The 14,163-nt window shown below is 33.4% G+C and overlaps 3 protein-coding genes across 6 annotated transcripts; 1 reads left to right on the top strand and 2 right to left on the bottom strand.

Annotated features, from left to right (window-relative positions):
• Window positions 1-4,059: 4,059 nt before the first annotated feature.
• Window positions 4,060-6,872, bottom strand: BSK11 (kinase with tetratricopeptide repeat domain-containing protein). Of its 2 annotated transcripts, none has more exons than NM_103979.3 (7): window positions 6,261-6,872; window positions 6,053-6,188; window positions 5,834-5,967; window positions 5,632-5,737; window positions 5,229-5,314; window positions 4,675-5,136; window positions 4,060-4,585 (listed from the first exon to the last, which is right to left on the bottom strand). In NM_103979.3, exons 1-7 carry the CDS (start codon window positions 6,618-6,620, stop codon window positions 4,346-4,348), a joined length of 1,524 nt encoding a protein of 507 aa, NP_175512.2. In that variant the 5' UTR covers window positions 6,621-6,872; the 3' UTR covers window positions 4,060-4,345. The 2 variants fall into 2 exon arrangements, with proteins under 2 accessions (NP_175512.2, NP_001320793.1); NM_001333463.1 differs by having other exon boundaries at window positions 5,229-5,299.
• Window positions 6,873-7,492: 620 nt separating this feature from the next.
• Window positions 7,493-9,009, top strand: AT1G50980 (F-box/RNI-like/FBD-like domains-containing protein; the record flags this gene model as incomplete). Its single annotated transcript, NM_103978.1, has 6 exons — window positions 7,493-7,716; window positions 7,774-8,034; window positions 8,111-8,239; window positions 8,311-8,398; window positions 8,489-8,626; window positions 8,737-9,009. The coding sequence occupies 6 exons, from the start codon at window positions 7,493-7,495 to the stop codon at window positions 9,007-9,009; spliced, it is 1,113 nt and encodes a 370-aa protein (NP_175511.1).
• A 171-nt stretch (window positions 9,010-9,180) lies between these two features.
• Window positions 9,181-13,408, bottom strand: AT1G50970 (Membrane trafficking VPS53 family protein; the record flags this gene model as incomplete). 3 transcript variants are annotated; one of them, NM_103977.2, is made up of 16 exons in its annotated part: window positions 9,282-9,551; window positions 9,646-9,741; window positions 9,813-9,878; window positions 9,966-9,992; window positions 10,072-10,134; window positions 10,439-10,498; window positions 10,564-10,668; window positions 10,771-10,878; window positions 11,088-11,151; window positions 11,403-11,544; window positions 11,624-11,784; window positions 12,069-12,193; window positions 12,394-12,464; window positions 12,687-12,837; window positions 12,922-13,073; window positions 13,179-13,227. In NM_103977.2, the coding sequence occupies 16 exons, from the start codon at window positions 13,225-13,227 to the stop codon at window positions 9,282-9,284; spliced, it is 1,710 nt and encodes a 569-aa protein (NP_175510.2). The 3 variants fall into 3 exon arrangements, with proteins under 3 accessions (NP_001323305.1, NP_001323304.1, NP_175510.2); NM_001333462.1 differs by lacking the exon at window positions 9,966-9,992 and having other exon boundaries at window positions 9,181-9,551; window positions 12,922-12,985; window positions 13,179-13,372; NM_001333461.1 differs by lacking the exons at window positions 9,966-9,992; window positions 10,439-10,498 and having other exon boundaries at window positions 9,181-9,551; window positions 12,922-13,408.
• Between the last annotated feature and the right edge of the window lie 755 nt (window positions 13,409-14,163).

The raw sequence follows: 14,163 nt of genomic DNA, 5'->3' as shown, positions 1-14,163 counted from the left end.
TCTTTGGTATATAATAGTGGTTGTGAATACTAAATCAGCCACTCTTTTTTTATAAATGAATTTTATTCTTACACCAATGTTCTGGAGTATAGTACTCATATTATTCAGCCCCTGTTTCGTTACTACATAAAATGTGTACTAGTGTCTATTATACGTACAGAAAAATGTGTGCTAATTACTTCTATAAAAAAACATGTACTAATAATATTTATATATCAAGATCACTTTTTACCTCTCTGGTTAACAAGATAGATAGTTTTGTTAACAAACGAAACACAATGCAATAATGCAGGAAATTGTAGGAAAATGTATTACGTATATATTGCTTTGCTAAGGTCATGGGAATTTTGTCAAGACTTTCATGAGCATTAAAATTTAACCAGGGAAGTTAAAACGGGCCTGAATCCTACGGGCCTAAACGGGTACTGTGTAATATTTTGGAGCCCAAACCCGTTTTCTTTTTGATTTGCTTTTACACGGGCCTTTAAAATATGAACCCATTTATGTTTTATAACAAAATTGGTTTAACAAAAACAAATGGGTAACCCGTTTTATTTAACAAAACCAAAAACAGTTTGTAATCTGGAGATACTTATGTAATCGAGTATTGTTAACACACCAAAAAAACAGTTTGCTACGTTTCCTATCTGGAGATACTTATACAATCGAGTATTGAAAATATGAGTTCATTAAGGGACTTAATTTGAGGTGATAAAAAAGAAAAAAAAAACTACTAATTATTAAGAAGGAAACGTGTTACCAAGAATGTTTACTTTTCAGATCACAAAGAAGTCTTTGTTTTTTTTTAGCCTCAATTTTCGATGGACAAGTAAGGAAATGGAAGAAAATAAGTCTTTGTTTTTTTAGCCTCAATTCATTTCATCTGTCAAGACTCAAGACCATTTCATTTTCGGTTGAACTAATTTAATCTGTAATATATTGTACGATTAAACATAGCTACAAGATTCAAATCTCTACACTTCTACGGATTTGATGATAATGTATAACTTGAATATATGTTTGAGATATTTTTAGGGTTTCCTATAGCTGAATTCTGACTGAGACATTCTCTTTATGTGAATTTCCCAAGAACACGTAATTGATCAAACACATGAGAATGATTTGTAAATATTTATCCCAAGAAAATATACTCTTTAGAGTTTAGAGGATGTGACTCATATAGAAGAAGACGAATGTAGAAACTAGAAAAAGGATTTGGAGAAAAAACTTTATTACTATGTGTTACTGATCTCAATAAAATTGATACAATGTATAGATAGAGACTAACTTATAATTAACCTAATTTGAATAGGAAATATATACATGAATAAGTAAATTCTTTTAATCCTTATCACAATAGTATATCTAGATTATTCTTTTACTTAGGCTTCACAGGCTTCACGGACTTGGTCTGCAAGGTGTGTTTTGCTTCCCAAGTTACCTCAATACTTTTCCGCACGACAAACATGGTACGCAAAATGTAAAATTTGCAATCACAAAGCAGAACATGTATGACATGACAAGTCGAGGACAGACAAATCATCTCAACAAACGCCTCATGGATAAACTTCAATCTTGAAAATAAGGGTGGAACTTCAGCTCGTCTTTGGTCTTGGTAAAAACAAAACTGGACTAAACTATGCAGCTTCACAAAGAATCATCCTTATCTTGGACGGTCCATAACTTAGACTAAACATGATTTAAAAATATGAGTGTTTCAATAGAATTTCTTTATAGTAGTAAAACTATTACTAAACTCTCCGTAATAATCGAAGCTATAATCAAAAGACATGTCTTGCTTCCCAAGCTACCTCAATAAAGAAGAAGAAGAAGAAAAGAAAGGCACACATTGAAGAAACCATGCATACTTTATTTAAAGAACTCATCAAAGTTTCCCAATTATTTACTTACAAGAAAGTCTCACCGGCCAAAAAAAAGACAATCTTTATGGAAGGATATCTTAGAAACGAGACTAAATTTAGAGTTCTTCACATCTTCCTCACTCTTGGTCTCAGCTGATGAGGAAGAAGAAGAGGAGAGTTTGCCTTGGGCCCCAAGAAAATATCAAAATACACAATGCAAAGATATAATATTTAAACAAAACCAAGATTCTAGTTGGTAATTCCAAATTTTTATTTATAACAGGAAGCAAAACTCATCAGAGTTTAGGGATCGATTGGTTCTTCCGGTACCACTCATAAATGTTGTTGCGGTTGCTAACAGTTTAAACCAGTCTTACAAAATGCTTTAAACCGCTCTAGACAACTCAAAATCTTTGAATTTCAAAATTTTCTTCTCGCGAGTACTAGCAGTTGGCCAAAAATAATAATTATAAAACCATGTATATGTTAAAACAAAATATACATAAACAACAGATAAATTTTTAAAATATTATCAAACCCCTATTTATATTAACGTTAATTCTCAAAACCATAATTATTTTTGCAATTCAAAATCATGGCGTCAATTCAAACTGAAGAATGGCAAGACACGAATTTCAGTATTATAATAATATTATTAATCCTGAAGGTTTTAATTTTTTTTTTTGTTTATAATTTTTTTTTTGTAATTTGTCATATTAATTGATGCTATTTTTTCTGAACCAAATGCATGAAGTAATACGCATTTAACTATGAAATTCTTTAAAAACATTTATTATGTAAAATTTTATAAAATGTTTTTATTCTTATATTTAAATTGGTTTATATTTTATCATAATAACATAAATATTTGTTTTATTACTTTGTATAATTAGAAATTATATTTGTTTTAGTCATTTTCAATTTAATCGTTGTCAAACTCTTGCAGTAGCAACTAGCTACATTTAAACCATTTAGGTGCTGAAAAACATAGCACTTTCTAAATAATTTATTTACATAAGAGATTTTGAAATAAAAGTATCAATAGTGGGGTTTCCACGTACCAATCTAATAAGTGTTTAGAGATAGAGAAAATTCTCAATTATGTATTTACATAATTAAGAAATCATGATTAACCTATCACTGTGGTTCTTTTAATATATAAGAAGTCATTTGTACCATCGAGTTTTCCATCTCTAAGGATAGCCTTTTCAACTTTTTTTTTTCTCATATTCAAGGTTCGCAATGGCCACTACAAGAGCAATTTCATCGACTGGACGTCCATTTACTGGATAAGCTTGAGGATAGTGACGTAGCAACTGCTTATTCAGCAGGACGTTCTTCAATCTTTAGGTTCATTTCACCACTCACTTCTGCAAGGCTCTTTGAAGACATTGTCTTTACACAAGATTTCAAATAAAAGACAGAGAAACAAATAAAATTGTGCGAAAGAGATAAACAAAAGGTTTTATATGTTGCAAAATGCAAAGTTGAGTGTAAGTTATCAAACTAATGTGACTTAATTTGTTTTTAATGCATATAATTTTGTTTTAATGTTAAACAATTCTTAGAAATTAAGTTAAAAAAATTCTTAAATCAACACCAAATCTCTCATTGTTTTTTATGTCTCAACACACCTTATTTCTCTAATTTCTCTGACTAGTGAACTAGGAAAAAAATAAAATAAAAACTAACAAAAATAAGAAAAACATAAGCAAAAAATAAGCATAACTAGATTTTAATCCACAATACACGGCATCAAGATTTGTTTTCTAAAAATAGTGATTCATAAAATTTAATGGATTATTTATTATATCTAAAAGTTTGTAAATTTTTATTATTTTCTAAGATATTTATATTTTATTGTTTACAATTGCTAGTAAGCAACGGTATATATAACGTGACATTTTTAGTTTTAGACAATCTTATCTAAATAAGACTTATTTGATATGTCTAATATTGGTGGTGATAAAAATTAATAAATTAAAGATTTAACCTTATTAAAGCGGCGGTTAATATAATATTGTTATTTTTATTAATATTGATTCAAACCCGTCCCGCACTATAATCTTTCCCTTTTTATTTTTTATTTTTTCAAATGTTTATAATATTAGAAATTTTTGTTAATGTTAGATATATCAATTATATATTTAAAATTAATTTCCGGTAAAATTAAACAGTTAAATATGATATCCGGTGTAAGAGTTCGGTTACTTATAACCCAATCCCAAAAACAATTTATAGAAAATTCGGTGTAAAATTTTGAAATACATTTTGTGCCGGGTCGGATACCAAAAGTCAGAGATAAATTTTTAACCCACCTGATACAAAAAATACTTCAAAAATACTAATTAAGATAATGTGTGTTGAAAGTTTAGACATTTTCTAATGTATATTTGTTTTCATATACATCCCCGATTCACTATGGACATCATTGCTGTTAGTTAATCCAAATATGCTTTGTAGTATAATGCAATGTGTCCACCTTATGAGCCTCTCTTATCTTCCAAGATCAAGGCTTCTTTTAGCATGGTAGCTGAATCTTCGACCATATTCAGTTTGGAAAGAGCCACGGCCTGAAGGTAAAATGCAGTTGGCCAGTCCGAATAGACACATTGTGCTTGCATCGCGTCTCGAAGTGCTGCATCTGGTTGGTCGCAGAAGAGATAGCACATGCTTCTTCGTGCATAAACAGTGGGAGAGATCATGATTCCTATTTCTATGAACTGAAAAAAAAAAAAAAAAAAAAACATTATTAGGAAAAAAAGTGGATAAAATTTTCAAGTGAGTATGGATTGTTTGTTTTTGGCCATGCCTGAGTATATTTATCAATAGCAGATTCGAAATGTTTGTTCCGAAAAGCCGAATCGCCTTGTTGTCTAGTGTTGCACACATCTTTTATCTGTTGAGCCCATTGCTGGAAAGAGAGCTCACAAGTAACTTCATCTTCTTTGTACTCCATTGCTTCAAGAATTTGATGAAGAGCTGCAAGGTCCATTTGGTGACATGCATCGTAAATTAAAGATTTCGGGTGTTCCATTTCAAGCTTTTCAAGTTTTGAAATTCCAAGCATAGTATAGGACGGAACATCTAGTTTTTGTTGAAGTGTAGTGATAACTGAGATGATATCTCCAATTTCTGGCCGTTCATTAGGGTTATTGTGAAGGCATTTGGAAGCCAAATCAAACACCATGGCTGCGTCTTCCTCAGGATAGTTTCCTTCTAAATGTGAATCCATCAAGACATTTAAGTTTTGCTTTTGAATTGTACCAACCGCCTGAATAAAGAGAGTGCAATAAAAGACACGTCATTTTGGAAATAGAAACCAAACCAATTTGCAAGGTAACTAGATGAATTTTTGTCACTCACATGACTTGGAGGAATGTGTTTCCCACTAAGAAGATCCAAAAGAAACGTCCCAAAGCTGAAGACAACACTCTCTGGAATTAACGTACCTACAATATTTATATACATCATGTGCCACAAAAAGGCACAAAAGTCTTATAATGAACCATTATCACATCATTCATATATTAACGTTTTAAGGGCAATACAGAAGAGTTAATAATTGAAGTCCATAACTCATCAATCATCAAAATAGAAGACACGTTTCGTATGTGCTTGTTGGACAAGCAATCTCTAGATTTATTATTTTTCTCTTCTTGTTCATTTTTTTTTGGCACAAATGGGAAGATGAATATACTAATGAGAAGTTGACTAATAAGATCATATCAGTTTCGTAAAGAAGAGTACTGAAGAACAAAGACGTTACCACTTCTAAGATATTCGGGCGGTGTATAAGCAAGATTTGTGCTGAAGTTCTTGCCATCTTTGCTATTTTTCATCCATCCAAAACATGAAAGCCGAGGACTTCCATTCTGCATGACATGACAAAACAACATCAACACCAAAGATAAAAAACCTTCGATGATTTTTTTTTGTAAAAACCATTAACTTTTGTGCAATGGAATTACCTCATCAAAGAGAACCCGACAAGTATTGAGATCATGGTACAATTTGAGTCCACTCTGCCTACAATATTCTAAAGCTTCAGCTACATAAAGTGCAACTCTCAATCGCATAGCCCATTCCATGGTTTGTTTCTCCCCTGTAATTCGAGGCAAGAAATGCAAAAAAACTCAAGTACTTGTACCCCAAGCAAACAAAAGAAGGTAGGTTTTGGGATACCATACAATGAAATAGATGTTTGGTTAGGCTTTCATTAGGCATGTACTCCGATACAAGCAACCTTTCATCTCCTTCACAACAATAACCTATCAAATTCACTAGTCTTACATGCCTCAAACTGCCGATAGCCCGAGCTTCTGTCTGCATAGGAGAACAATTAGTATAACCTCTTGGATACAAGAATTTGCGATATGAATAATTTCAAACACATACAGCGAATTGTTTAGGATCAGGCCATGTTGTTTTGGAGAATTTTTTAACGGCAATAAGACGTTTATCTTTGTCGCTCCTAATGCAGCCTTGGTAAACAAGGTTTGGTTCTTGATCAGAACAAACTGATACGACAGCGTTTTTGTTGAAATTATTTGTAGCGTCACGAAGAACCGATGCCGAGAACTCGGAGAAGTCTGGCACGTCGGAAAAATGCCATCCCCTGCCTTCATTAATGTTAGCATGACGGTGGCGATTACCACGTTTGGCTCCTTTTCCACGGCGGCCGGATAAATCGTCGGAGGTGATTTTCTTGTCATGCAATGACGACGGTTTCAAGAATGACGATTGACAACAACCCATGAGTCAACTCGTCATTAACATCAACGTTTTCTTTTAGTGTTTTTTTTTATTTTGTCTCCGGCGGCGCTTTGACGTCACCGTCGTCGCCGAGAGAGAGAGAAAAAAGATTGGTCACTTTGTCATCTCCTCTTCTTTCGCTTTTACAACTTTCTCAATTCCTACGTACGTCTTGCAATGATTCGTTGGTTTCAACAATATAAGGGTAGTCTTGTCATTTTCTTCTAACTGAACATTTCAATTCACCAATTTCTCGCTCGATATTTTAGGTTTTAATTTGTTTCAGAAAAGAACTTGAGTCAATTAGATCATTATCCCTAATCCCAAATATCTGCTTTTTTCTATATTATAATTTGATAATCCCGAGTTCATTTCTTTTAAAAAATATATTGAACTTGCCATTTTCACATTTCTATTGGTTATAGGACATGTACTTTATTGTATAAGGGATATAATTTAAATTACTGTAGCAAATAAAAAGTTTATTAATTTGCTCTCTTAACATTTAAAAGTTTTTTTTGTAGATTTTATAGGAATGTGCCACTTTTCACATTTCTACTAGTTATATTGCTTGTAATTATATCCTATAAAATATTAAATTTTTAAAAGTAATATAGCTATTCTATTTTTTTCTCAAGGAATTGTTCTGTTTTAATTTTAAACCTTTTATATAATTTTATACAAACTTGCCACTTTTCACATTTGTGCTTTATCTTATATGTAAAGGATTTATCTTGAAAATATTACAGAAATGGACAGTATTATATATTATTTAGAGAAATCTAATGATGAGTACAAGATTTACATTGATGATCCAAAACACTACAAAAGAAACAATTATAGTCTTAAGGTTGCCATCCGAAATAGAGAGCAAAATGGCGAACAAGAACTTTTCACTAACTGTGTATGATTCTGAGTATATGGAAACTAACAACAAAATTTACCAGGAAAACATGGAGAAGAAGATTCGGACAATCAGCGAGTTTCCAGATAAAGTGTTGTTGAAGATATTATCTTTACTTCCTAGTAAAGATGTCGTAGCCACTGGTGTCTTGTCAAAACGGTGGCGATCTCTTTGGAAGGATGTGAAGACATTCAGGTATGAAGGTGAATCCTTAAGTAGAACTTACTGGAAATTTGCGCGATTTATTAATAGAACATCAAGCGTAGAGAGCCTGCAGCTCAAGATTAATCCATCTGCTACGAATAAAGACATCCAATCATTGGTTAATATGGCAGTTGCTCGCTCTATGAGAGAGCTGAGAATTGAGATGATTTGTAAGAACTTCGAGTTGCCCAAAAGCTTTTACATGTTTTCACAACTTGAAACTGTTATACTCGACAAAGTAAGTTTGATGGATCCTCCACCTGATGTTCATTTGCCTTGCCTCAAACGTCTCCACCTTTTATCGGTCAAGTTCTCGGGGGACGAATCTGTGAAATTTTTTTTTAAGCATATGCCCCATTCTTGAAGAGTTGGTAGTGAAACGAAGCTCCCTTACCAATGTTATGATATTTACTATCGATGTGCCTACGCTGAGGATATTATCTATCGATAATACTTCTGGGAAATCTCGGCCTAAAGGTGTTCATGGATTTGTGATAAATACCCCTTCTTTGAGGTGCTTTAGCATTAGGGACAACTTCAGCAACTATTACAGTTTGAAAACATGCCCGAACTAGTCAAAGCGAGTGTCAATGTTGTTTTTGACAACCCTTACAAGTTTCTAGCACCTCTTGGCTCAACCCAATATCTTTCTCTGTGCTCTGTCACTTCACATGTTTTTAATTATTGTTTGTCAAATATCTAACATGTTTTAGTGCATGGTGTCACTGTAATCCATACTCTTTGTGTTTTGCTTGAATTGCAGACTACATATCGTCCTGCGGTGTTTTCCTTCATCTTTCTTGACCATCTAGAGCTATGTTTATGTTCTGCGGAGCAGTGGAATCTACTTACCCGTATACTCAACTATGCTCCGAGACTTCGAGTTCTCCAGCTCAAACTGGTATGTGGTTCCTCCTTGTAATCCGTTACTACTTTTTTGTTGTTGCATCTATTGTGGTTCCACGTTCTTGTAAGCCTAAAACTGACACAATTTATGTTTCTGTCTTGTAGTATCATAAGCACTGTGTCAAGGACACTAAAAATCTGATGGGGAACCAACCAGATTTGATTCCTAAAAGTTTATCATCTCATCTGGAGATCTTGGAATGGAGACAATACAACGACACAGCGCAAGAGAGAGAAGCTGCAAAGTACATCCTAGCAAACGCGAGTGGTCTAAGAAAGGCGACATTCTACACAGAATCTACAGAGAAGCATGGGATGTTGAAAGAAGTTAGAATGTGTGGCCAGAGGTTCAAAAACATGTCAGCTTGTGTTAAGTAAACACTTGGTTTATTCATGGTAAAATTAATATGTTTCTCAAATCTGTGTTTATTATTGTTGAGTCAGGGATTGTCTATCTCAATGTCTATGCATATCCGTTTAATTGATTACAAAAACATTCTGTTTGTCTGTTGAATTTCTTACAAAAGAAAAAAACATAGTTCCATATATACAAAAAAAAAAAAAAAAAAAACATAGTTCTATCTTTCAGATCGGTTGCTTTGAAAATAGCTGATTAAAATAAAAAAGGATGCTCTGTAAAATTTACAAATTCATGGATTGAAGAGTTTCCTGAAGGGACGGTCTTTGGCAGCTCCAGTAAGAGCATATAACTTCATGAAGCTAGTGGTTGCAGCTGAAGCTGCTCTGGTTAACACTTCCTCACTGTTTGCTTTAAACCGGACAGCTGGAGCCACATTAGTGAGTGCAAGTGGCAGTGCATGTGCTTCTGGCGTTTTCGCTGCAACCGAGAGTTGTGTGATTCTTGAGCTATGATTGTTGAAATCATCAAGTATACTCTGCTGCTCAGCTTTCGTAAGACCCTGTAGCAACAATAGAACATGTTTCACGACTAGTTGCAGATTGGATTGCGAGTGATCTTTTTGTTCTAAATTGGATTAAGAATGCTAAAATTACCTTAAGTACCAAGATGCGTTGAAACTCCATTGGTGTTTCTTCTGGAAACAGTGCACGATAAGTGTCTATCACTGTGACGATTGGGGATGCTATGACCTATATGATAGTTTTATGAGAACAGAGAAGCTCTAAAAGAAAAAATTTATAAATGGTGCTCAGGCGAATACCTTTAGGACTGCTTCAGCTCTTTTCATTTGATGGTTCACAAGTTTGACATAGCTCGCAGTTGCAGTCTGCAATCATATCATTGAGATAAACCAAAACTCAAAGAAAAAACTGAGCAGATTTGGTTTTAAATAGTATCATAAATACTCTATAACTTTGACTAGTAAAGCCGATGCTTCAGGCTTAACAACAATAAACAATCTTAAATCTTAAATACAGAGTCACCAGCAGAGGCACAACAGTTTACACAGATGAGCTAACCTGTCTGGCAAGAGATGGAACTTTTAAAAGAATCATCTTCATATCATGCGCATCTAGCAACATCTGTGAAACCAAATGACGGATAGTTCATACTCTATAGCATCTGAAAAAGAACTCAGAAACATAACATGGGAGAGAGATCTCAACGAGCTATATAGGTTTTTTTTCTACAAAGCATGAGATGGATAATCCTAGCATGAAATTAACTTACTCGTAAATATATCGAAAATAAAACATAGTTACTTTAACAATGGCAAATCCAGAAAAGCTGAAAGAAAAATATGTGATGGCCAACAATAACTAAAACCACCATATTAATGCTACTTGAATACAGGGAATTAGGACGCGATGTTAGACCAAATTAAACTAGGTAAACAGAATTTTCAGAATGACAGCCTAGTTCCTCCTCAATATCCCATGTTTCCTCCTGACAGAAAGAAAAAGAAAATTAGTAACCTTGGGCGTAAACGTTAAGCAAAAAAATTAAATTACCTGCACAACTTTCTCCAGGAGTTGCATAAGTTCCATCTCTTCCTTCTCAATATATATGGTTAAATGAGGCTCGAAGCAAGAAGATATCATTCCACGGAAGTTAAACTGCCAGGTCAAGTAACTAGTGAGCAATGGCTCAAGTGGTCACTGAGTGTCATAATATTAGTAGAACCGAAAAAGAAGAAGCAATGTCAATACAAATCCCACTTTCTGACTATTATTTCCCCCTCCACCAATTATGTCATCTCCGATACTCCCACCACCACCAAATTTCATTTCAAGTTCCCTTTCAAACTCTAGCGTCCTTTTCAGTTCCTGATCATTCAATGATATCAAAATTTAATAGAAACCTGAGAAATTTCACAATTTCCGGAAATACAACGTCATTGTGATAAAAAGAAACAGGAAATAAGAATTTCTAATCATCAGAAATTTCCTTGAGAAGTAAAACAATGCTCTCATAAAAATATAATCCATCTGATAAATATATTGAAATTTTCAAGTTAGGGTAAAGAATGCCTGACCAGAAGCAATTTTTCTACATCTGACTTCTCTTTCAGGTTGACCAGAATAGATTCTACTTGCACCCTGGAAAAAAATAATTGAAAAACAGGACGGGTAAGAAGGATGCACAATGTTAGGTGATGATTAACATTTAATGCCGACTCGATTTTTCACAGCAAAATGAACTAAAACCAGCAAAAAAGATACAAACCAAAAGAAAGGTGAATGTCATAAATTTCTTGAGAACTCCAAGAGGAAAAATGGAGAAAAATATGAACTACAAAAATTAACCAGAGGCAAGATAGTGTTCATGAAAAAAAAACAGGAGGCATTACCTTGTTTTCCTGCTCAACTGGATGCATAGTCTATAAGGCACATGCCATGAAGCAGGAAAAATCGTCCACTTTCCTTGATTTTTGCGGATTAGACAACTTAGCTGATTGTATATCAGCTCTATTTCATCCAACGTTTTCAGTTCTGCAAACGGTTAACCACTTAGACACATAGAAACGCACTTACAGTGCCAGTGATACAGAGGGCATTAAGTCAGACATACCAGCTCCTACATAAATTTGTTCATATGAGGTTAGCTCCCTGCTGCAAAAGTTGTTTATCAACTCTTCCCTCACAGATGGCTCCAGAGCATCAACAACCAAGCAAGAATCAGATAACTTCTTTAGCAAAAACAATTCCTCTGTCTCTGTCCCAGTACCTAAGCTGAGAGATCACAACAGTAGAGTTTGTTTAGGAACAAGTAGATTTAGGCATAGAGGATGGGAGAAGGGGAGATGAGAATTAAACGAAAATCTTGAAAAAACCTTGATTTTACTACCAGAAAGAAGCATAGCCTAAATGATTATGCAAGTACTATTCTAACAAAAAGAGAGCAGCCAACAAGCATGAAAAATCGATTTATGATACAGAAATTTCAAAATTCTTCAAAACAAATCTTCTTGAGGTTGAAGACAAAGAAATTTATTTTTATTTATGAAAGGAAGTACCTGGAAAAATCAGAAAATACATGGAACTTTAAAATTTGTTTTATATTCTTAAGTTTTTCTCTGAGCTCCATAATTTTAGGAAGATCCATGTATGCTTTGAAATGATTACATAGTTCGTTTATCGCCTGAAATTTATTATAGAGTCAAATCTTATGAATATCATCAAAACATTTGGGAGAGTAATCTGCTAGGTAGTTCACCTAGATAACCTAGCATTAGAATTGATTTTCAGAATGACAAAGAACTGCATTGGGCTCTCATGGTGACCATAAAAGCTAAATAAAGTTGAACTACAACCAACTTAAACTGAATCAAGAAAAGATACCTCCAGCTGCGTAGCTGCCTCCTTGTATTGCCTTTTTGACGTCATCACCTGAAGCTGTTGAACAGCAGACACTGCCAAAACATTGCAGCGAGTCTCATTAATGAGCATATGAAGGGTGTACTTGGTCAACTTTAACTAAGTTCATGCCATACATTTTGGTTACTACATAAATAATAAAATAAAATTCACTAAGAGGCTAACCAGCAACATCATGTTACGTAACCCCTATTTTGATTTCAATACTCTTGCCTATTTCAGGATAGCTTGACCAGAGTAAATTATTGATAACTTACCTAACATTGTGAGGCGACTAAGAGCAGTGACCGCCGTGGTTATGTTCTTCTTTGCAAAATCTAACTTTTTAATGTCGCTGCATATGTCTTGGACCATTGCTTCGGTTTGTTCGGCTTTTGATTTTATCTCTTGTATCTTATGAGAGAGTTCCTGTGTTAAAATGACAAACTGTGAAGAGAAACAAAAGAAGAAAATGGCATCTTGACAATACAAATCAACCAATGACAGACTAACCTCCGCAGCACATATGGCATCATTAAGATTTTCTTTAGCTCTAGTTCCGGAGTTACCCTGTTGACTAACAACAGCTAAAATGGTAGCATCAACTCGCCGAATCTCGTCACAAATCTTTTGCATAAAAGACTCAACACAAGATAGAGAAGCTTCTGTAATCGAAAACACGCATTTGAAAAAATCCAATCTAGCGATAATCGTGATCAAAATGTTCGGCTACTGTTACTTAAACTCGAAGAAAAAACAAATTAAGTTACCTACTGGGAACATCTGGTTGATGAAATCCAAACCACTCGATTTGTCCATGCCTTGTAATACTGTATGATCACTCGAAATCAAGAGCACCAAGTCTCTAAAACCCCTAAGAATCGAGAAGAGAACCAACTATGATCTTCCACAAAATCTCCCAATTGCCGCCGGAAAAAAAAGCTCGGATCGTTCGTTTCCCCTCTCTTGCCAAAACATTTTCAGATTGTTTAAATACCGAAATCATCACAACCGGTTTGAAAGCATCAACCAGACCGGTTTTGATTAAACTAAAAATTAGGAACAAATAAAAAGATCTATTTTGATGATTCATTTGTTTCTTTAGATTTATTGAGATCTATTTTTAAAAATCAATTTGATTGTGAATCTATCAACTAAATGTTTTTTGAATTAAAATACAATTAGTTCCGAATCTGCTTAGTGTGATGAATTTTGTTTTAGAAATCTAAATACATATGATTAGAGAGTTAGTTCTCTCTTCGTCTAGGGTGTTCACCTAAGCAACACTATTTACTTCACAATTAAATAAACTAAAAACATTCATTTAATTCATATATATGTTACTTATAATTAATAGAAATATTAAATAAATAAAAATGAATTATTTAAAATAAATAAGATGTTAAAATAATATTATAAACATTTTATTAGTAGTAATAATATAATTCAAGTTTTCAAATTTTAACAGATACAAAATTTAAAATGATCATTCTTCAAAATGTTAATGTGTTAATGAGTTTTAGAATAAAAGTAAATTTTTAATGCATGGTAGAATATAAAACAAAACTTATGTAAAGTATAAATATTGACATCTCATTGATTGTGTGAAACAAATGGGTTCTTAAAAAAAGTACATGACATACAGTCATACATTGTTAAACAGATTATTAGTGAAACAACCCTACCCATTTTTAAAAAAAAATATAATTAAATATTCCCATAAATATCTAATTAAACCAACCAATAACATAATAA

This window comes from Arabidopsis thaliana, assembly GCF_000001735.4.
Source record: "Arabidopsis thaliana chromosome 1 sequence".
In the NCBI taxonomy this organism is placed as follows: Eukaryota; Viridiplantae; Streptophyta; class Magnoliopsida; order Brassicales; family Brassicaceae; genus Arabidopsis; species Arabidopsis thaliana.
The sequence above is the reverse complement of the archived record's forward strand: the minus strand, read 5'-3'. Positions and strand labels throughout refer to the sequence as shown.

Coding starts and splice junctions, on each gene's coding strand:
- BSK11 (NM_103979.3), bottom strand. CDS start 6,620: ATGGGTTGTTGTCAATCGTCATTCTTGAAACCGTCGTCATTGCATGAC. Junction 5,968..6,052: donor AACCAAACATCTATTTCATT/GTATGGTATCCC, acceptor CTCGAATTACAG/GGGAGAAACAAACCATGGAA. Junction 5,315..5,631: donor GCCCGAATATCTTAGAAGTG/GTAACGTCTTTG, acceptor TAAATATTGTAG/GTACGTTAATTCCAGAGAGT.